At 42.6% G+C, this 22,170-nt stretch overlaps 2 protein-coding genes across 5 annotated transcripts in view; one reads left to right on the top strand and one right to left on the bottom strand.

Moving 5' to 3' along the window:
- SAP18 (Sin3A associated protein 18) overlaps positions 1–2,474 on the top strand; it is a 3,039-nt gene extending 565 nt beyond the window's left edge. The window contains exons 3-4 of the mRNA XM_035326497.1: positions 1,084–1,206; positions 1,981–2,474. Of these exons, the coding sequence (XP_035182388.1) occupies positions 1,084–1,206; positions 1,981–2,137 (280 nt within the window). The 3' untranslated portion in view covers positions 2,138–2,474. The remainder of the gene's footprint in view (positions 1–1,083; positions 1,207–1,980) is intronic.
- A 2,674-nt stretch (positions 2,475–5,148) lies between these two features.
- SKA3 (spindle and kinetochore associated complex subunit 3) lies at positions 5,149–22,168 on the bottom strand. Of its 4 annotated transcripts, XR_004750982.1 has the most exons (10): positions 21,950–22,117; positions 19,577–19,642; positions 18,532–18,697; positions 16,718–17,138; positions 14,511–14,611; positions 13,560–13,732; positions 13,135–13,344; positions 12,833–12,951; positions 6,698–6,984; positions 5,149–6,322 (listed from the first exon to the last, which is right to left on the bottom strand). XR_004750982.1 is itself a non-coding variant. In XM_035326397.1 (9 exons), the coding sequence occupies exons 1-9, from the start codon at positions 22,085–22,087 to the stop codon at positions 6,915–6,917; spliced, it is 1,464 nt and encodes a 487-aa protein (XP_035182288.1). In that variant the 5' UTR covers positions 22,088–22,117; the 3' UTR covers positions 5,149–6,914. The 4 variants fall into 4 exon arrangements, 3 of the variants coding, with proteins under 3 accessions (XP_035182288.1, XP_035182297.1, XP_035182304.1); XM_035326397.1 differs by having other exon boundaries at positions 5,149–6,984; XM_035326406.1 differs by having other exon boundaries at positions 5,149–6,984; positions 19,577–19,641; positions 21,955–22,117.
- Positions 22,169–22,170: the final 2 nt, after the last annotated feature.

Raw genomic sequence — 22,170 nt, 5'->3', positions numbered from 1 at the left:
ACACTTCAGAACACGCCTTTGGTCTTTGTTGGTAACGCTTCAGTATTTGCTGATAGCATTTCAAAGAACTGTTTTGAAAGTGAATCATTAGAATCGCTCTGAAAGTGAATTATGATACTTTTTAAACCTTGTTTTTCCTTAAAAGTTGCTGCTAGGTTTGTAACTTCTTTGTATGGTTGAATAAATCCTTTTTTTTTTTTTTGCTGCTAACAAAGCATACGCTTCTGACTTACTACTTAATGGGGTTTATGGACTCAGCCCAGGCTATTGATGATGTCTGAGCTGTTCGCCATCTGCAGAAGTCAGAGTGGGCATTGTCTGTCAACAGACTGCTCTTTGGTCGCTTTAAGCTTGGAGCGAGTGTAATTAGTGCTGCTTTGGTTGTGATGATTGGGTCCTTTTGTTCTTGGGATTCTAACTTTTGTTCTTGTTGAAGGGTGGGGAAGAGGAAGGGTGCTGTGTGTTAGGGCAGGAATGGAGAACTCTGATTGTTTGTCTTCTATCCCTGAACCTCCCCTGACTTTAATATAAATACCAGCTTAGATGAGAAGACACGCTGTTCTATTCGTCATGGAAGTGTGTTAATGCATAAAAAAAACAGTCACTGTTTAAATTGTACCTTTTCTGAGAGACCTGGAGAAGCAGGTGTTGAAGCATACATAGAGGTGAAGATGTTTGTGTTGTACCGCCATAAGTTAAAAGATAAAATCCATCTGGATCCACATCTGTCAAACCTTTGTCCATGTTCTTAATGCACGAGATCGTGCTGCCTCCAGTGCCCCGTAGGTGGTGAATTCTGCTGGCTGCTGTCACTGACCAGAGCGACTTCTTGTCACTTGAGTGCCAGGTCAGAATATGTTGTTGGGAATGCCACGTCTTTGTGGAGTAAGTGGCTCCCTGTGTAGCTCAAGTATGTAAAACCTTCCTCTTCTTCAGATATCAGCAGAAAGCACGCGAAGGCAAGGAGATGTTTGTTTAAATAATTACAGTATATCGATTCCATCTTAAGTGGGTTTTGGAAAGCTGCTTCTGTAGTTGTTGCTTTGAGAGCATTAACCGCTTCGGTTTGTCTGTTTAACCCAGGATGGATGCAACCCTGAAGGAGCTGACCAGTTTAGTGAAAGAGGTCTACCCAGAGGCACGGAAGAAGGGCACGCACTTCAATTTTGCGATTGTTTTTACAGATCTCAAGCGGCCTGGATATAGGTAAATGGCGTTTCTTCTCCAGACTGATAGAAGACTGGAAGCACCAGAGCAGTTAATTACTTTTCGTTAACAAAGTCCAGTGCCCACAAACCAAATTTCTAAAGTTCTTGATAACAGACTACATGATCACCACTACAAACTCTAAATTTTGATTGGTGGCTGCTGTAGTTTGTGTTCCCAAAACAATGAGCGTATTTGCTTGAAGATTTTGATTACTTTATTGGCAACCGGTCAGAATATGGACGTACTGTGTGAGATGAGGTTTTGTTCCTGGTGATACAGAGCACTGAGACAGGCTCCCCAGGGCAGTGGTCATGGCACCGAGCCTCTTGGAGTTCAAAAAGCATTTGGACAGTGCTCTCAGACATGGGGTCTGGTTTTTGGGTGGCCCTCTGGGGATCCTGGAGTTAGACTCAGTGATCCTTGTGGGTCCCTTCCAGCTTGGGATATTCCATGAGTCTATGATACGAGGAGTGGTAGCTCACGTATCTGAGAGTATTTGAGTTTTAGGAGTGATCTCCTTACAGGTGTCTACCTTCCAGAACTGTATGAGCCAGCCTGTGTTGGTAACCAGTGGACAGGTACGGCCCTACTGTCTGTGGGGCAGTACGGGTCCTCCACCTAGTACTGGAGGGGAAAAAAGTGAATGTAGCTAAAAGCTAAATACAGTTTGGAGGGTGGCCAGGGAAGGCTGTAACGACCCAATGCAGTCCCTGTTTTGGCCATCCAGAGAGATGGGGCTCTGACTAACCTGCCTTTATCTCCTGTGTGCAGGGTGAAGGAGATCGGCAGCACCATGTCGGGCAGGAAGGGCACAGATGATTCCATGACGTTGCAGTCTCAGAAATTCCAGATCGGAGACTACTTGGACATAGCAATTACCCCTCCCAACCGCGCGCCACCTCCGTCAAGCCGCATGAGACCATACTAAGCTGTTGCTTCTTTGTATGATTTCCTTTTGTGCTTATTCCTACTTGCTGTTCTAAAGCAGGCCTTTTTTTTATTGCTTTTGTTGCTAAGCGAGAGCATTTGAAGGCAAAGCTAAGCGTCAGAAGTAAAAGTTAAATTTTAAACCTTAACTTTTAGTTTGCGTAGAAGTAACGCTTATTCTTTAGAGGTGCCATCACTCTTTCCCTGACTGTTAGTTTGCAAAATAAGTTGGTGTGTCCAGAGTTTCAAGATCTCCATAAAATGCGACCAGGAAGATTGCAGGTGTTCTGTAGTTCTGTCTTGTATGGAATAAAGATTGGTGTTGTTAATCTTTTGAATTTGAGAGTGGTTTTTATTTTTAAGTGTGTTTCTGCAGAGAAATTCAGAAGTTGGGTTTTTAAGCAGAAGTTGAAATCGGTGAAAGGTTACGGCCTTTATCTGGTAACTTTAGGGCTTGTTTTAGAGAAATGGGTGGCCTTTTACAGCAGGATTCCTTAAACCACTGGTACCTGAATTTTGGAGGATGAGCATGATGTGGTCGTAAGCGGGCAGACTTGGTGTTCCTCTTGCTGCTGCTGTAGGTATGTTGAGAGGAGAAAGTCAAAGATGAGCTGTGTAAGGCTGCAGGTAAGAGGGTGGACCCTTGCGGCTTCCCAGGGCTGCTCCATCTTGTTCCAAGACGAGGCCAAGCCCTGAACGATCCAAGGAGTGGTCTTGGTGACACCCGGATATCCTGGCACACTGCAGAGCTGCTGACCTTACCGGGGACAGGTTTGGATCAGTGTTCTTGTACGTCAGCCTTGAGTTCTGAAATAGCTGGGTTTGTCTCCGGAAATGGGAAGTGTAAAGCCGTCTTGGAATGTCTCACTCTTCATAGCACAGATCCAAACTTCCGTGATGGCACACTCTATTGTTCACAATTTTTTGAACACTTATCCCCTCCCTTCCCCCCCCCCCCAAAAAAAAAAAAAATTAGGTGATATACATCTACTACTTAGTAATATATTACGTGCATTGTAAAACTATACAAATAGAAAAATGATGAAATAAACTTTTTTTTTTTTCCATTTAATTTTACCTCTAATAATGCAAAAAAATACCATCTTTCTATACACAAGTGGTTTGTCTTGCGCATCTTGCTTTGAAGACCAGTGTCAGAAGTCATGAGTGTCTGCAGAGGCTTGGCCAGAAGAAATCCAGCAGTCGGGCAGGGGCTGTCTAAGTAGTGTGCAAAACTATTTCATAGTGAAAATAGATGTGTTATGAAAATAAACACTCTGACCAAGAGGACAAAGGCCAGGTTTGGCTTTATAAGTTGGGAAGGTGAATACTGTTTCTCCTCTTTCCCTTAGTTATCCAGATCTAGTCAATAGATACAATTTTGGACTTACTATTGGCCTGAACTGGGTAAATCTTGCTGCTTAGTGCTGGGTAAGATGATTTTTGCAAGTAATTGTGGCTTGTATTGAGTGTTGATTTCTCAAGCTGCTGTGATCCCTGGGTGTTGGGGCAAAGCCGGGTGCCAATGAGGTGTGTTTCCAGGGTGTCTCCCCGCAAACCTGGGCCGTGATGGAGAGCGAACCTGAGGCTTTCCACTGCTTGCCTGTTTCCTCCTGTCGCTGCAGGGGGAGATGTTGAGACACGCAGGTGCCTCGCTGCTGCGGCATCTCCCGGCTGCCCTGGGCTGCCTTCCTCTGCTGGCTGGCCCCGAGCAGCCCAGGGCCCGCGGGGCGGGCGCTGCTTGTGCCCGCTGGGTGCTGAGAGGGCAGGGGCAGGAGAAGCTGTGTGCAGGGATGTCGTGCTCCCCACCTCTTTTTTTTTTTTTTTTTTTTGGTAGATTAAGAAAATAATATAAATGCTGCTGGGGTAAGTGCTGTGTAATTAGGGCATTGAACAGCCTCCTACCAAAGGCAGAGAAGGGCCTTCAGTTACAGGTACGCAGGAATACAGGTATTTCCTCCTCCTTGTGTACTGGCTTGGGCTTTTAGTGTCCTTACGGATAACTGGCAGAAATTAAATGTAGCCAATATACAGGGGTCTGTGACTTGTTCTGAGAGGCCACTGGGACAGGAGGCATGGCCCAGGGAGGGCCCCAATCTGCAGCAGGTCTGCGCACACCTCAGGGGAAAACAGGAACAACCCCTCAGCTTTATGTTTGGCAGCCTAAGAAGCAAAATCACAAGAAAATGAATGCACGGAACTGCCTTCAGTAGCAAACACCTCAGCTTGAGTGCTTAGGTCTGGAGTTCACCTTTGTGTGACTTCCACGCAGGTACAGCCTCAGCTGACCTCTCCCCTGAGTGCCTCTGGCCAAACATCTGTCAGGGGTGAGATTTGCCCTTCAACAGCTCACACAGATGTCGTGCAGGAGTGAAGGGAGTTCAACTTCTGTACTTCTTTATTTGAAAAGACAGCTGAGAAATCAGTGCAGTGCATGGGTCCCTAAATTAAAAATCTACTATGCAATCGAGTCCAACAGCAGCTGTTTTGAAGTCGGACATTGGGACACAGCCATCCAGAAGCTGAAAGAGGTGGAAGGGCAAGTGAAAGTTGTCACCTGCTGATTGCGTCTGTAAGCAGGACCCGCGTCTTTCAAAACTCCTGGAAATGCTGAGGAGGGAAGTCAGTCGCTGAAAAGAACAAATTATGTACGAGGCAGCAGTTTGGAGAAATTAAAACACGGTCTGAAAACCCAACAACAGTGAGCAATGCCATATGCTCAGGAAGCGGCGTGCTGTAGCAAACACTACACACGGAGCTGTCAGTTAGCAGGACTTGCTTTGTACTCCGAGATTTCACGAGGAGTTTCTGTCCCTCAGCAAGGCCGCTGAGTGAAGTGGGGTTTTCCTTTGTTTCTTTCAATGCTCACAGCACCAACAGACACAGCTCCCCGTTTCACAGTTGTGCTTTCACCAGCATCCAGCCTCTCATTTTATTTTTGTAGCAGCACAAGTAGAAGAACCCCATCCTGTGTCAGGGTGCAGCAGGATGAAATGGCTCCAGCTAGAAAAACCAGAAAACTGTTCCCTTAATTTAGCCTTTTTGCATTCAGCTAACTCAGCTGCTCCGCTCCCGCAGATGTGGCTTTACGTTTCTATACTCCCTTGGCACACCTCTCCTGCTACTCCAGGTTTGTTTTTCCTGAAGGACTTAGTTCTGCTTCCCCAAGCAAACTTGGTTCTCAGAACCACTTTTTCCCTCTCATTTCATCCATCTAAACCAATGCTTTTTTGAAACTTAATAAAAAAGGTGTGTCGCAACAAATGCTTTTTTATGTAAACACAAAAACCCTCACCATTACCTTGTTATAACTTGCATAACAATTGCTGATGCTGTTGCTTGTCAGGCTTTCATTTAACATAATGGGAAAAAAGAGTCAAATCCCTCTCTGTTATTCCTCTCAGCCCTTAGACTAAGGGCTGTTTCCACAGCCCCCCTCTCATTTCACCACCCCTCTGTTACGGGGTCCCACTCCCACAGTGGCATATGCCTCTGTGATGACCTTGACCCTCATAAGTTTTTATGTAGAGGTTTTGGGAGAGGCTGGCTGCATTTCTGCTGATGGAGCTGGCGTCTGGGTTAAGCCCCTCCTTATTTAAGAGGTGAGGACAAACCACACTTGCCTCGTCAGTAAATTCTGTTGCATCAGCGATGTTCCTGGCTCCATCACCAAGCTCTCCTGACTGGAGCAATTCAGAAGGCTTAAGTTTTGCTTTACAGCTCTGGTCAAAAGCAGGCTCAGCCATGACACAGCAGGAAAAAAATAAGTGTTATCTGCAAGTGGGCTCAGGAGGAGGAGTGATGGGTGCTGGGGGGAAGAATAGGAGCTGCTTCAGCTGCCCTAGAACTTCTCATGGAGCAGTGGCTACAGGAAACTTTACCAAAACAGCTGTACAGACAGCCAAGGCAGTTTGATGCCTATATGCAAGGGTATGGTTTCACGAGCTGCTTAAACTGCTGGTGAGAAAAGACATCTGTGCTTGCCCTCCACCTGGCCCTTTCCCTTCTGCCCCAGCACCAGTCAGTACCTGTGCAGGTGAGCAGTGATTTGGGGCTGCGCAGAGCCCAGGGCAATGTAACCTTGCAAAACAGCAATTAGTTCTGGCAGCTGGGCAAGCAGGAAACCCTTCCCAGGCAGCCGCAGCAGCAACTGCAGTGATGGAATCAAGGGCATGGGAGCCTGCAACTGGGGGAGAGGAAAGGCAGGACTGTGCAGCAAGGCCTTATATTGGTTTCCAACAACCTCATAAGCAATCAGTAGGGAGCAGAACTGCAGGGCTTTAGCCAGGAATGCGTCATGAAAGCATTTGAACACTTTCCTGCCGGGTACTCTGCAATGAGACCGTCCTTTGCTTGATCTTTTCCTAGGAGAAATGTCCATATGTAGCAGAGCATGTTCTTCCATGGACCATTTTCCCATATTTGTGCCATCTTTTTAAAACCTTTCAACTTGAATTAGACAAGGCCAAAGCAGTGCATGGATCTGGTCAGCTCCCAGCTGTTATGTCAGCTGCCCCTTTGTAAAAGAGGGTATTACCATAGGAATAGCAAGAAGTTTTACCTTCTGGTTGATTGAGAAATAGCTGGTATCAACTGATATATTTTTAGTAGAAAGTCATATTTCTGTGGAACAGCATGCATGCGATTCCATAGTGCAGCCACTGGATGCTGTCACTGCTCCTTTTAAATGCCACCATCTCTGTACTACTGTCCCATGGAGAACCAAGGCATGGGACCACGAACAGTACTCCCAAAATCCAGGGCAACTCCAGTATCAGCTACAGATGTTGATGGGACACACGCAACCACCACGAGTACTGGAACATCTGAATAATGGCAACTGGCTTTCTAAAACAGAGAATGAAATAAATTTCACATCTTAAGGAAAATCTAAAGCATCCATGATGCTTTAAATAACCAAAGATGCCTGGGCTCCAGTTATCGCTCCAGTGATTTATAAAAACACCACTAAAAGCACAGCAGGAGGCACTAAAAGCCACGCTTGTCATTTGTCCGCTTGACAGCCATCTGGGAAGCTTCCTTTCCTTGTGAGATCTATATTTGTACTTAACCTCAGGCAAAATATTTCAAAGAAAAGAAAGCATTTACCACTTTTAGGGGCTTCCAAGGCAGAACAATTTGAGACACTCCTCGGACAACAAATAGGATTATAGAGCGAATGCTCTGTTAGCTAACACATTTTATATCCTAAAACAAATGCAAAAAGATTAAGAACTGTAGCAAATGAAGGCAAACCAAAGGCCATGTTTTTTTGGTTGCTTCCCAGATGTCCAAACTATTGAAGTGCCATTTCGTGCTCTGCTCAATGTGTTCTGGCTGCAGGCTACTGCTAGAAGACAGGATCCCGTTCTCACCCTTCCCTCGCATCTGATCTAGCAATCAGGCAGAAGCTGAGCCTGAGATTACTGATCTCCATAATGAAGACAAACCATAAAAATAAAACAAAATTAATTAGCTTTCAGTGGCTCAGCAGGTGAAAGCAATCCATTGAAAAACCACACAACCTCTAAATTCTGTGCAAGAGAAATGTCTGCTAGGGGAAGCAGCCCCTAGTCATGGATTAGGAATAGCACAGACCATGCTCTGAGTCCACTTCACCTGTTTTCAGGTTGTACTGGGTCTGGCTGGGATGTTAACTTTCCCTGCAGCAGCCCATACAGTGCTGCGCTCTGCACTTGTAGCTAGAACAGCAGTGGTATCACACCAGTGTTGTGTCTGCTGCTGAGAAGTGCTGGCACAGCATCAGGACTCTCTCTGACCCTCCTAGGGGGTGGGCAAAAAAGTGAGGAAGAAACATCAGCAGGGCAGCTGACCTAACCCAACCAAAGGGATATTCCATACCATATGATGTCACACTCAGCAATAAAAGGTGGAAAAAGGAAGAAGAGGGGAGGGGTGGGCTCTTGTTGCGAAAACATCTGTCCTCCTCCCGAACACTGGCTACGTGCGTTGAGGCCCTGCTTCAAGGACGTGGTCAAGCATCGCTCATTTGTGGGAAGTAATTTCTTTCCTCTGCACTTCCACATAGCCTTTACTTGTTCTGTTTTGTTATTCCCTTTTCCCCTCCCTCTTCCCCTTTCCCTTTTTTCCCTTTAGTTGAATTGCTTAATTAATAAAAATATTTCCTTAATAATATTTTTCCCCTTTAATTAAATCATCCTTATCTCAACCCGTGAGTTGTTCTTTCCTTTACTTCTTCCCCTCCTCATCTGAGGAGGGGGAGTGAGAGAGCGGTTGTGGTGTTCAGCTGCCTAGCATGGTAAAACCACCACACAGGTGACAGCGGTCCCTTACAGATGAAGGCATTTGCTGCTTAATTAGCTGCTGTTTGAGTGCGTTGTTTACCACACGGCTATGAACTGAACTGAGCAGAAAATTTCCACCACCACCTTTCCCAGCTGATTTTGAACAGGGATGGGTTTCCTACGCTGCTTGTTTCCACTCGTGCCTCCCCCATCCCCAGTACTCAAGCTGCTGCTTAGGCCTTATTAAAACTCATGGATGACAAAATAAAACTAGTTTTTGCTGCTCTGATGATATCCACCTCAGAGCAATATTCCTCCTTACATTCCTCCTTACATATTAGCACAAACAGTAAGTCTACTTGCATTAAGAGTAATTTTGTAAGCAAAAAAGAACAAAAAGAACTTGTAAAACTTCATTTGTAGATCCCAAATCAGTATCTCATGCCAGCATCCCGTTGTAATAGCTTAAGAGCAACAAAGATGGGTGAAGGGCCTAGAGGGGAAGATGTATGAGGAGGGGCTGAGGTCCCTTGGTTTGCTCAGCCCAGAGCAGAGCAGGCTGAGGGGAGGCCTCATGGCGGCCTGCAGCTCCCTCACGAGGGGAGCAGAGGGGCAGGCGCTGAGCTCTGCTCTCTGGGGACAGCGACAGGACCCGAGGGAACGGCATGGAGCTGGGACAGGGGAGGGTCAGGCTGGGGGTTAGGGAAAGGTTCTGCACCCAGAGGGTGTTCGGGCACTGGGACAGGCTCCCCAGGGCAGTGGTCATGGCACTGAGCCTGCTGGAGTTCAAGAAGCATTTGGACAGTGCTCTCAGGCATAGGGTATGATGTTTAGGTGGTTCTGTGTGGACAGTCCCTGTAGATGTCTTCCATCTTGGGATATTTTATGAGAAGACCATAAGATTTTAAGATTTTAGTGTCATCCTGAAGAGAACTGTTATCTCAACATTTTAATAGAATTATGCTGTTTTCACATTTAGGGAAAAGGTATAAGCCTTATTAGAAGTTTTATTAGTTTAAAGGAAAAAGAAATCCATCAAGGTCCTGGGTAGTCAAGCTTTTTGTTCAAATTTGATGTTAAACCGGGTCTTTCAGGGTATCTGGATTGCTTCCGGGCAAGACAGTAGCATTCATCAAATAGCCATTAAGTGCGGGGTGAATGCAGGCTATGAAACCCCCTCTGCTTAGTGCTGGTGAATCCATCTGGCTAAAGGATTCTTGCTCTGGAACAGAATATTTTGTACCCTTTTAGGACCACAGAATTCCATGACTAGCATGCAGCCTGTTAAGTGGTTTTAGCCTGTGAAGACACTGGAAGGAGATCTGGTCTTCATTCTCTGAAGGACTCGGGTAGAATGAATACGAGTTTTTATAAGCAGCAGATGATTAGTTTTCCAAGCAGACACAAAGCAACTGAGACAAAAGATTTATTCAGTATTCAAAGCATTGGTCAGCTTCAAAGAGGGACATAAAATATATACTTTTAAACAGAAGTAAGGAAAGAAAAAACTGTGCTCAGGCCAGAACTGGTAGATAATCAGCTTCTCCAGCTAATTTGATGCACACTCATCCCAGAAAGTGGCTGGGGTAACACAAAAAGTTCTCCTACATTTACTAGGTTTTAGCCAGAACAAATCCCTGTAAGCAACCAGAAAAATACTTTCAGGCATCTCCAGCTGTGTGCACAACCTGAGGATTTCAAAGAATATCCAGCTGTGTTCAGAAAATTCAGGAAAGCACACTAAAATAACAGTATTTTAGCTGCCAAGAGGAAGACCATATAAAGCTGGTAAATGCAGTAGTACTCAAGTCACTCAGAGGATTAGCTGACACCGGTAACAGCAAACTGGCTCCAACCAGGAATACATAGTTGGGATTTCTTTTGGACAAGACTAAATTCTCTGGTGGAAAACAAACAAACACACACAACAAAAACCAAACCAGCATCTCAACTGCTGTGACTACCAGATACCCAAAAGGTGCCAAACAGCTCTGAGAAGTTAAACTTGGTCAGCTATGCAGGGATATGTTCACACGATTGGAAATGACAGCACCGCTTACAGAACACACATGGCAGTGGTGCATGGGAGAGGGAAGCAATCATTCGCATGCCTGCCAACAAATCTTTCAAGCAGTTAAAGACAGAGCAGATCTCTAACGAGTAGCAATTGCACAATAGATTTTCAAGTTATTCGTATTCAAGATGGTCACCTTTTAGGGCTATAGCTATCAGACTGCCAAAAGGAAAACAGATGCCTAGCACTTAATATGTTGTCTATGTAAGAAAGCTATAATTGAAAGAGAAGCGCTAGAAATGCCTGTCCATCAGACAGCCTGATGAAGGAATATCTGCCTGAATGCTTTAAAACTGTAAAGCAGGAGTTATTCTTCACATAAATCGGAATTCTGTTGAAGATACCAAATATTGTCAGAGTACGACACTTCAAACTGAGCCTTGAAGAGATAAGCAGTGTCACTAGAACATCGAGAGATGCCTGCTTTCTGGGCAGTGCACTGGACTTTCCCTTTATTACAACTTAATTACATTTCTCTACAGCCTACTGCAAATGTATATACACATATATACATAGCAAACACAAGAATCACTTGAAACATATTACATAATACGTGACCTTACTTCAAAGAGGACTAATATTAAAAAATATAAACAAAATCTATTTTGTCACTAATTTTAATAAAATATTATGCATGAAGTCATTAGTTCAAATTAATCCATATCAAGTTTTCTCCAGGAAAACAAAACACTTTTCTTTTGTGGGTCTTTTCTCCCAGTATTTCTTTTGGCTTTTTGAGCTTTCTGTGATTCAGTAATAAGATCCACAAAGGTGAAATATGGTCTTCAGCTTGATTTCAAATGTTTGGCTTGAAAAAAGCAGGATAGGCTCTGCAAATATATCCAGAAGAGTTCATGAACTTATTATCATCTCAATAATATTCTGAATTAGCAGAAGTCACAAACATTGAAAACTTGCCTGACAAAAAAAATAGGTTAGCTAAAATGAGCTCTCTGTCAGATTAATCAAATGGATTCCAACTCCAAGTATAAGTTACCTACCTCTCTTAATCTCATTCTTAATTGCTGTGATTATTTTGCTTCGTATAATTTCCTTATACCTCTTGCGCAAATAATCCGTAGTGACCCCAAGCTTCACAGATAAGCAACAAGCATAACAGATGAGGAATATCTACACTTGATCAAGTTGTCAAAACTTCTATTTAGATCAATTTTAAAACCTATTATTTCATCGTTCAAAGATTAGTTAATGCTGATTGTAGACTAATTTCATCTCACATATTGTTCATGAAGTGGCTTTGCATTTTAAAGAAATTGGTGTGCCTGTCCTGGTTTTGGCTGGGATAGAGCTAATTTTCTTCCTAGTAGCTGGTGTGGTGCTGTTTGGGATTTAGGCTGAGAGTAATGCTGATAACACACCAATGATCTAGTTGCTGCAGAGCAATGCTCACACAGAGCCAAGGACTGTTCAGCTTCTCGTGCTGCCCTGCTAGCGAGGTACCTGGGGGTGCACAGGGAGCTGGGAGGGGACACTGCCAGGAGCTGGCCCAGACCAGCCAAAGGGGTGTCCCATGCTGTGGGGTATCATGATGAATCACAGAATCATTAAGGTTGGAAGAGACCTGCAAGATCATCTGGTCCAACCATTGCACTACCACCAATGTCACCCACTAAACCCTGTCCCTAAGCACCACGTCCAGCCTTTCCTTGAACACCCCCCAGGGACAGTGACTCCATCATGTCCCTGGACAACCCATTCCAGACTTGGGGGGCTGGCTGGGAGGGAGAGCTGCCATTGTTTGGGGACTGGTGGGGCATTGATCGGCTGGTGGCGAGCAATTGCAATGTGCATCCCCCCCCCCCCCCCTTATTAAACTGTCTTCATCTCAGCCCAAGTTCTCACACTCCCCAGTTCTCTCCCCCATCCCACTGGGACTGGCGGGAGGAGCGAGCAAACAGCTGTGTGGTGCTGAGGTGCCTGCTGCCTTATGCCAGAAGGGCCACATAATTAGTTATGTCACTTTATATAATTTTCTCAATTCTTTAGCTTTATTGCCTAAATTTACTCAGAAGAAAGCATAAAACACTCACAGAGGCTTTAATTACCAAAAAGCAAAATATACCCACAGCTAAAACCAGTAAAACTAACTTCATTTGTTTTCCTTCATTTTTTAAAGCTTCTGATGACTCAAACACACAATCAATTATAGTATTTGTTCTTTATACAAAAGGCAGACAGATACCATGCCAAAGACTAGATATTTAGTCACATCAACAAGAGCTATTTTGGTAGCTGAAGAGCAAAAGCAACTGCATGAATCTCTAAATGCGTTAAAGCATCTTCCTATCTCCTCCAAATTCAATTATATAATCAAATTTGTAAAATTTGATCATACCTGTTCTCTTTGTTGCAGTAATCAAAGAAATCACTTTCAAATCTTGTAGTGCCTCCTGCATTAGTCTCCATTTTCTTGGCTTTAGAAGAGTCTACTTTATGGTTATACTTTGACAGAATCTACAGCAAACATTAAAAGGGAATTAAAATAATTATTTAAGAACTCGAAACAGGATTATAGTGTAGACATTTTCAATAAGCAGCAGAGAATCCTTTCTGAGGAACAATATTTGACAGAATTAAACTCTTTTCATATTACTATTTTGATATTAAAACTATTCAGAAAAATATGTATTAGCTGACCTGTAGGACATCATCTGGTATCCTTGTTATTTCTGGAGGTGGAGGAGTACTGAGCAAATGGTCGTACTGCTTTATTTTAGGAGGAGAAGGGTCTCCCAAACGTTTAAGATACTCATCAGAGCTCACAGTAGGAGGAATGCTATCTTCTATGGTTTGTTTTTCTTTTGCATCATTTTCTGTCACTGACTCAACCTTTTCCCCCGGCTTTACCTGTTGCAAAAGAGGTATTAGATGCCTTCAGTTAACTTATTTATCTTAGGTGGAGTATTAATAAGTGTTCTTACAAAATTACCATTAGAAAGATCTTCTACAATGACATAAGGAAAAGTAGCATAGGAAAAGAATCCCAAATTGGCATTTGAAAAACAATTTACGGTAAAAGTGTATCAAAGGATGTAATTGCTATTTACTACCATAACTTCTACCTTTAGCCATCTTGTTTCAAAATCTGGAAGTGGTGGTGTTCCTGCATGATTAGGAAGAAGCAGTTTGTTTATCTCTTGTGACTTGGATAACATTGTACTATCTGTTCTGGAAGGGATTTTCAAACCAGGCGTACAGAACACTGGTACCATAGGAGAAGCCATACAGTCCGCTGCTGAAACTAGGAAAAAATAAATAAATGAACTGATAAATATACATACATATTGCCAGTTGCTGTGCCTCAGTTTAGTTTCCCAAATCTATTAGCTTTATACGGATTTGCATACTCCAGACCACCTATATCATTTTAGTTGACAACACTTCTAGTATGAAGAAACATCCAAGTTACAGAGCTCTAACAGCCGCAAATGCAAACATACAAAAAAAAAAAAAAAAGTCCAGTCCTGCTACTGAATGGAACTGAAAAAGCTCAACTTACATCACTATCACCTTATTTTTTCATATACTCGGTAGTCTGTATGTTCTAAGACCTTTGTACATTTTCAAGGAGTATATTAGATTTCCTCTCAAAGAAAATATTAGTGCTACTCTTGAAAGGTCCAAGTAACTGTTTGGTTAGCCTCTTTTAAAGCAGTTTCTTTCCTATTCTTTTAATTTCCTGGCCTGAAACAGATGCAATATTCCTGGAAAAAGGCTAAATTGGCATAATAGTATTTTTATTGCTAATAAAGTTAAATTACAAATACATAAGGATGGATGCCTCTGAATAATTCTAGATGGATAACAGTAGAAGACTGAGCAATGATTTATACTGAAGTGAACAGATTTCCCACAGAAGCCACCAACTTTACATTTTCTGGACATTAATATGCAAATAATGACTGGGCCTGAACTGACTATATTTAACAAGAATCATAGTTTTAAAAAATGACCATATGTTAACATGCATTATGAGAAAAATGCATATGTACATTTACTTATTTTTAACTTACCATTCTCTTCTGTTGTTTTTGCTTTTGGCCCAGGTGTATCCATGATTTCCTTGGATGTTGTTTTTGCTACATTCACTTCATGATCGTCTTTTTTAAGTAAGCTGAAAACCAAAAATCTCAATTAACTCTCAATATGAAGAAATCACCATGAAAGGAATACTGTCAACCCAGTCAGCCTAGTATTTATTCGTCAACATGAGTCTAAAATTTTTCTCCTGAAACTCTCTCTGATTCTACTGCTGTAATTTGTAGCATGTAAATGTTCAGTCCAACCACAGTATTAAACATACTGAGATTTTAATCCAATGTATTAAAAAGAATGTTTTCCCAGATCAGAATCAAATGTATGAAGGGTAGAGCCTACTTCATTTTGAATTATCTGTTGCCTGCAAATTCTAAATAACAAGAGAACATTGTCAATGAAAGCCCATGCAAAAAAAAAAAATCTCATAGCAACTAAATTTCCCAGGTATTTCAGGACTATGCATTTCAAGATGTCTAACATGCTACTGTAAGTTTATGAGCCAGAAATGGGCAAATTAAGAACACAGACATCTTTCTGTGCACTATTTCAGTGGTATTAACACCAACATGCAACTCATAGAAGAAACAATTTACAGACTAAACACTTTTGTTGAGACACTTTCCACTTCTTTCTTTTCTAGTAACTTTTGGTTTCAGCTTTGTAGTAGGTGCATGCAGACCATGTTGTTTTTACATGTTTCAGAACTGAAAATATGAAAAAAAACTAAACAGCTGGGGAATTGAGATCTATTCAATATATATATTTATATGTTTTAATAAGTTATGATTTTATACACAGAGTTTTATAAATAAATAAATAAATATATATATATATAAGAACTTTGGGATGAATTTTTATAGTGGTTTTTACACAAAGCACAGCTGCTAGATTTCAGCTAGGTGTGAGACCTGGCTGGCACAAGTAAGGGATGTGATAGGGCAGGGCTGTCTCCAAGAAAGTCAGAATTATTACCTGTCTTTATTTCTGGAAACCACATGTATAAAGCTACTTCCATTTGAACTAGTGTTTTTCCCCAGAGTATCAGACAAGTTTAAAAAGATTATACCCATTATCCAGAGAAATTATCGGCCGTTTCTTTTGGCTTAATGTTCTACCCATTTAACATGCTGAACCTTCTCACTAAGGGGTGAGACAAATACCTTTTGAAGATAAGAAGCAGTTAGATTGTTTCAATCTTTCTAATCAAATTGCATACTAACACTAATAACATTGCAAAATAAACAAATACACTGGCTAAACACATTTTAATTCTAATGATTTAGAGAGTCCACATGCAGCTTTAACTTTAGTCCCAATTATTGCTTGAGTGTCCATCTGTTTTGGCCATTAATGATGACAATGACGCAACAAGCACCAACCATCTAATTCTCTACAGAATTTTGATATTTATCATTAGGGATATGGAAGACTGACAGCATTTATATATGATAACACCACCACCACCACCAAAAAAAAAAGTCACATCTCCAGTGGGCTCTGTAATCATTTCACTCTAAGACACAGACAGGGCCTGTACATTTGCGGATGTATCCGTTTAGAAATTGTGGCCATAATTAAAGCTGAAGATCACATTTAAAACAGTTCTCCTTAAATAGAAAAATTAGTAAAAAAAAATAATAATTCTAAAGTTTTTTTAAAAAAACAAAAGATCTTAAGTTGTGCAATAAGCTGAATTACAAAATATTATTTGAGGAACTAATAAGATAGTACAGCATGTTTCTACAGTGAGGCATTTAACCAGATGCTTCAGAAACTTTTTCCAGTGCTATATTCCTAAAGATTTTAAAAAGTTTAAATTGGTAATGTAATGTCTACTTCAGGCAATGCATCTTCAAATACAAATCCTAGGTTAAGTAATGTAAAAATCATAGTTATATATTGTATTTTCCCCTGGTAAACAGATTGTATATGGGAGATTTTTAGCGTGCTGCAGTCAAGGGAAGGATTATAGCTGAGATGTGTTTCATATCAGTATCTGGCATGCAAAGGGTACATGAAAATACATGTAGAGCTAGATATAGACACAAGACTAACCAGCTGGTAGATAAACTAACCACCTGTTTATAGAAGAAAATATGGGCAATAGCAACAAGAAAACAGTACAGCAAAAAAAAAAATGGAAAATTCAATAGAGAAACAACCTGAACTTTAATTTACTTACTTCTTGCTTGCCTCAGCAGTTTTACGAATAAGTGCCATTGTATAATCTTCATTCATACACATGGTATGTTCACTAATGCCAAAGTGTTCAAGTTTTGGTGTTAAGCACTCATAGTCATCCATTTTGAGCATACATTTTGGTGTTTTGGGCAAAATACAGGGGGTACGTGTTTTTAGCGGAGTCTTGGTTTTTGAACTTTCTTGATGCAAATTTGTTGCTTGCTGTCCATTTACTGTACTCCAAGGCCTAGAGAAAGCATACTGTGAAAGACCAAAATCTGAAAGTTGGGGGTTACACAGTGGGTCTCTGGGCACTGGTGGGTTCTCAATACAAGTAGGAAGATGAGGTACATCATCTGCTTTTTCTTCATCAGGTTTATTCTGGACAGACACCTTTGAATCACTGATAACTTCCTGTTCCTCTGTTTGAGGAAAAAAACAAAACAAATTTAAGATAATAAAATAATGTCAGAAGTTTCTTCTTTTATGAATTTATGACGTAAATTAGAAATCCTCACCCCCCCATCTTTTTTCTTTAAAAAAAATCTTTATTATTCTAAAAAAAAAAAAAAAAAAAAATAGATCCCTTCTTTCATTTTAAAATGCTGAAACCTGAAGCTAAAACAGGTATCATGTCAGCCTAAGCTATATTTATAACACGGGTCACACACTTACTGAATTACATATTGTTAAATATTATTTCTTGGAGTAAATGAAACTGAAAGCTTTTTACACAAACATATTTTTAACAGAATTTATCTCTGCATGGAACAGACACAAAGTATTCATCTTGAATACATTAATTTGTTTTTGCTTCATGCTATTTATATTACTTATTTTTTGTTATTTATCGCAAGTGTAGACATTCATTAAAAATGTACAACAACTGGTAATGAAAACAGATTTTGTATAGAACTGAAAATGTTTTTGGGGATTACATGTGCAAATACACTTAGTTAAAAGATACTTCTTAAAAGAAATTAACCTTGTAGCTGTATCTGAAGCCCTCATTAAAGGCGTAAAGAGAAAGGGAAGTAAGGCGCTATGAAATTAGAGCGTTATGGGGTAGCTTTGTAAAGCACTTCATAGTTTAGCTCTGGGTGAACATGGTCCATGACCACAATGGTGTTTTACGGAATTACTGGACAACGCTCAGGAGAAGGTTCAGGTGTGCCCTCTCAAAGGCATCTTGAAGACTGATTGGGCCCTTGATGCAGAAAGGAATGTGTGTGGTACACACCGTGGTATTATTTTAAACTCATTTCGCACAGCTGGATTTTTCACACAGGTGTGCATGCAGTTTCTGACTGGATTAAGCATCTTCAGCCCAGTGATCAAGCTACTACCACTTCATAGACTGTTATGTGTCACCTAAACCCTGTATGTGCTTCTCTTGTCCCATTTGTGCTACGCAGTGCATTAATTTAAGATTTTCTCTATAGTGATTTAAGTTAATGAAGTAACCACATATGAATATGAACTAATTTAGATGCATCTACAGTAGTCTCTCAAGCATGAGAAGCTGAAGCAGCATAGCTCTCTGGGTTATGAGTATGATTGCTAACATGTTTTCTCAGCATAGCTATTAAGAGGAACACTAACTTTAAAGCATGTCAGGAGAGTGGACGGTAAGCTTTTGGAGTTTAAGTTATTCTGTGGGCACCAACCACAACAGAACCTTTTACCTTCAGGTTATTATAAAGCAAATAACAGATATACTTGACTTCTTAATTAACAAAAACATACCCATAGCAAAAGAGAAACCTTTTTAGAAAGTTCATCTGTGTTCACACATTGTATTGCAAAAAATATTACCTGTAGAGACTTTGACACGTGGTTTGTAGCCATATTTCTGGAACAGCTCTCTTATTTTTCCCAGATCTGCTGCATTTCTTTGCATCAATATTTCACTTGCCTTCATAAAGTCATTAATTTCTTGCCTTTCAGAACAACTCTTGCCAAGACTGGCATTAACATCTTCCTTCGGTGGAGGAGGAAAGGAAAAAATGTAACAATATTGGTTTTCAAATCACCACCTGGTAGTTGTTTACACATTAAGCGTTTTGGAAAGAATTAGTGAACTTCAACTCAGATGAGGATAAGCAGCACGTTTAGGTCTTCTTCATGCCCAAAAACTAGGTTACAAAACATCAGGAATATACAGGGCGTCAATTGTAAAAAAACCGTACAAATATTAAATTAAGGTGACAGTTCATGGTATAACTACTTCGCAGTAACCCATCAAACAAAAATGTGCTTTTACTCCATTAAAATAGGAATAGAATTACATAACAATTGGTTTTGGACTTTAACTTCCACATACAAAGAATGTAGGGCAAAACAGCTGGTAAACTTCAAGTTTACAGCTTAAATTACCCCTCAGTTACTTGCACACATGTCCATTTCTAAAGCCTATTTCTCTACTTCTATTAAAAAAAATGAAGAACTTTCTCTACAAGTTTAACTGAATGGCTGAAAGCGCAGACTCTCCTGTGAAGACTTCCTTTATTCTGAACACTAGCTGTTGAACAAAGACAAGTATACCTCTTGCCAAGGGAGCTCCTGCTCCCCTATGGCATGGCTAGAGCTTCCCCATTCCCATTGTCTCCTGTGGACCCAACTGACAGCAGCGAGTGCAAACTTATAAATGCAGCTCTAAGTCACTCAAAGTTTTTGGATTCTGCCTTGTATTTCTACAGCCATTATGAGGACTTAGAGGTACATGAATAAAAATAAGGGTCAGAAATGCTGAATGAGAATTGCATTGTGGCTTAAGGATCAAAATATAGCCATCAGTTCATGGATACCCCCCCCCCCCCCCCCCCCAGTTTTTCAAGAAGGAAGCAAGTTAAGACTTTACCTTCAGAGTCCTGATTTCACTGTGCAGGTCCTGTAAGACTCTTATTGGAGATTCTTCTTCATAGTCTTTGATATACACGTTCACATAAAAGGGTTTTGAAATGAAAAAAAAAGGGGTTAGTATTTTTTTAGCATGAGTACACTGTACATCAGAATGTAATCTGTGTTAGAGAGATCAGACATCTTAGAGAAATAATTGAGACAGAAAACCAAGATAAACTAGTTCATACTGTGTACCTATAACTGGGTACCTTGCACAGCATGAGACTGCAGTTTGCACAGTATGCTGAACTACACAGAGACACTGCACAGGCTTCTGTTTTAGAGTTGCAGCTAATATTGTAAAAAATAACCTATAGCAGACATCACTGCAGTAGGTAGGTCCCTGAAGAGCAAAGCATTATTTTGCTAAATTTTCATCCTTACAGAGCTTGACTTAGAAATAATAATTATAAAATTATCTGGATACCACTGACAAACAGACATCAACTAAAAGCTGAGTCCTTCTGCCTTATTTATATGCAGATAGGTCTTAGTATTATTCATTTATACAGGCAGCAGTCAAAAGCTGACATTACTTCTTTCACTGGAAATTAAGATTAATGCAAATAAATAGTGTAGAAGAGGACACCTGCTGTGTGACTAGACATAGCAGAGCGATAAATTTAATTAGAGCCTTGAACTATTTGTTCAGACAGAGAACAAGCCCTGAAAATGTTTTCCTGTCTTGATCTATTAAAAGGGTAAAAGCAAGAACGTGATTCCAGTTTTATCATACAGACTCAAATTTATTTATGTATGTTATGTGATAAAAGCTCATCTGTGCACCCAAAGAAGTGCTCAGAGACATTGGCAGGGAGGGAGGACCTAGAGATGAGCCAATAAGTGATGTTGTTTGTGCCTCTGGGAGAGCAGGTTTAAGAATGGGAAAAGAAAAAAAAAAGCTGCACAACAGCAGCTGGGAGAGAGGAGTGAGAAGGGAATGGTGATCTGGGGAGGAATAAGAATGGGAAAATAGGTGGGTAAGAGGATAAAAAGGGCCTGTCGCTTGTAAATGGTTAGGTGGTTGGTACTCTCATCTAGCTGTGCCCTGCCCCTGGTTGCTAAGTTTATCCTGTGTTCTTATTAAGTTCCTTTCTAATGTCTTTCCTGGGTGAGTGCTCTGTATGCCATGCATGTACATGGGTGTGAGTGCAGCAGCTGGGGAGATAACCACAAGTGGAAGCACCGGAGCGTCTGTAGTGCAGCAACTGAGGCAAGTGCTTGTGATGACCTGCGAAGCTCGGGCCAGACCAGCCACTGAGGGGCTGAAGTCAGAGCAAAAGGGTGAGTGAGTCCCTGAGGGGACTAAGAGCACCTGCGTGTCCCTAGTGGGCAGAAATGGGTGCCTGGGCAATGCCAGACAGTTGTGTGTGTGATGGCCTGCACCTGTGGCTGGAACCAGGCTGTGACCTGAGAGATGCAGTGCCCCCAGCCCACCTCTGGGACCTCAGTTGCCCCAGAAAGGAGGCGAGGCCAGACCTGCACTTATGCGTTGGGTTTACACAGCAAGGTTTTGGTAGCAGGGGGGCTGCAGGGGTGGCCTCTGTGAGAAGAGTCCAGAAGCTGCCTGTGTCAGATAAGGGCCAGCTCCAGCCAGTTCCAAAGTGACCCGCTGCTGGTCAGAGCAGAGCCATGGAGATATTTGCACCTCTGTGAGAGCCCATTTAAGAAAGGGGAAAAATACCTGCTGTGCTACAGCAGCTGGGGGAGAGGGGTGAGAGCTGAGAGAGAAGCAGCCCTGCAGCCCCCAAGGGCAGTGCAGCAGGAGGGCAGGAGGTGCTCCAGGCACGCAGCACAAGCTCCCCTGCGGCCCGTGGAGAGGCCCCTGGTGGAGCAGGCTGTCCCCCTGCAGCCCATGGGTCCCCCATGGAGCAGATCTCCACGCTGCAGCCCGTGGAGGAGCCCCCGGGGGAGCAGGTGGATGTGGCCTGGAGGAGGCTGCGGCCCATGGAGAGCCCCCGCAGGAGCAGGCCCCGGGCCGGAGCTGCAGCCCGTGGAGAGGAGCCCACGCAGGAGCAGGGAGCTGGGGGGAGCTGCCGCCCGTGGGGGACCCGTGCTAGAGCAGTTTGCTCCTGGGGGATGGACCCCGTGGGACGGAGCCGTGTGGGAGCAGTTCCTGAAGAGCTGCAGCCTGTGGGCAGCCCCCGCAGGCTCAGCTGGGGAAGGACGGCATCCCGTGGGAGGGACCCCACGGGGAGCAGGGGCAGAGAGGGACCGAGAAGGAGCAGCGGAGACGAAGCGTCAGGGATTGACCGCAGCCCCCATTCCCCTGTGCTGCTGGGGGGGGGGAGGCGTCAGTTTATTCCAGGTCTCACTGCTCAAGCCCCACGGACTCACCCTCATCCTCCCGGCGCAGGGCCCGCTCCAGCTGCTTCGCCTCCCTCTCCAGCGTGAGAGCCAGGGCTCGCAGCTTGCCGAAGAACTGCCTGGACACATCCATGGTTCGCTGAGAGGAGCCGGGGGGAGCCATGGCCGCCGCTCCTTCCAGCCGTTACCGGCCGGTGCCTTCAAACCGCCGCCCGCGCGCGCCATTGGCGCCGCCAGGCCCCGCCC

This window comes from Oxyura jamaicensis, chromosome 1, assembly GCF_011077185.1.
Source record: "Oxyura jamaicensis isolate SHBP4307 breed ruddy duck chromosome 1, BPBGC_Ojam_1.0, whole genome shotgun sequence".
In the NCBI taxonomy this organism is placed as follows: Eukaryota; Metazoa; Chordata; class Aves; order Anseriformes; family Anatidae; genus Oxyura; species Oxyura jamaicensis.
The sequence above is the reverse complement of the archived record's forward strand: the minus strand, read 5'-3'. Positions and strand labels throughout refer to the sequence as shown.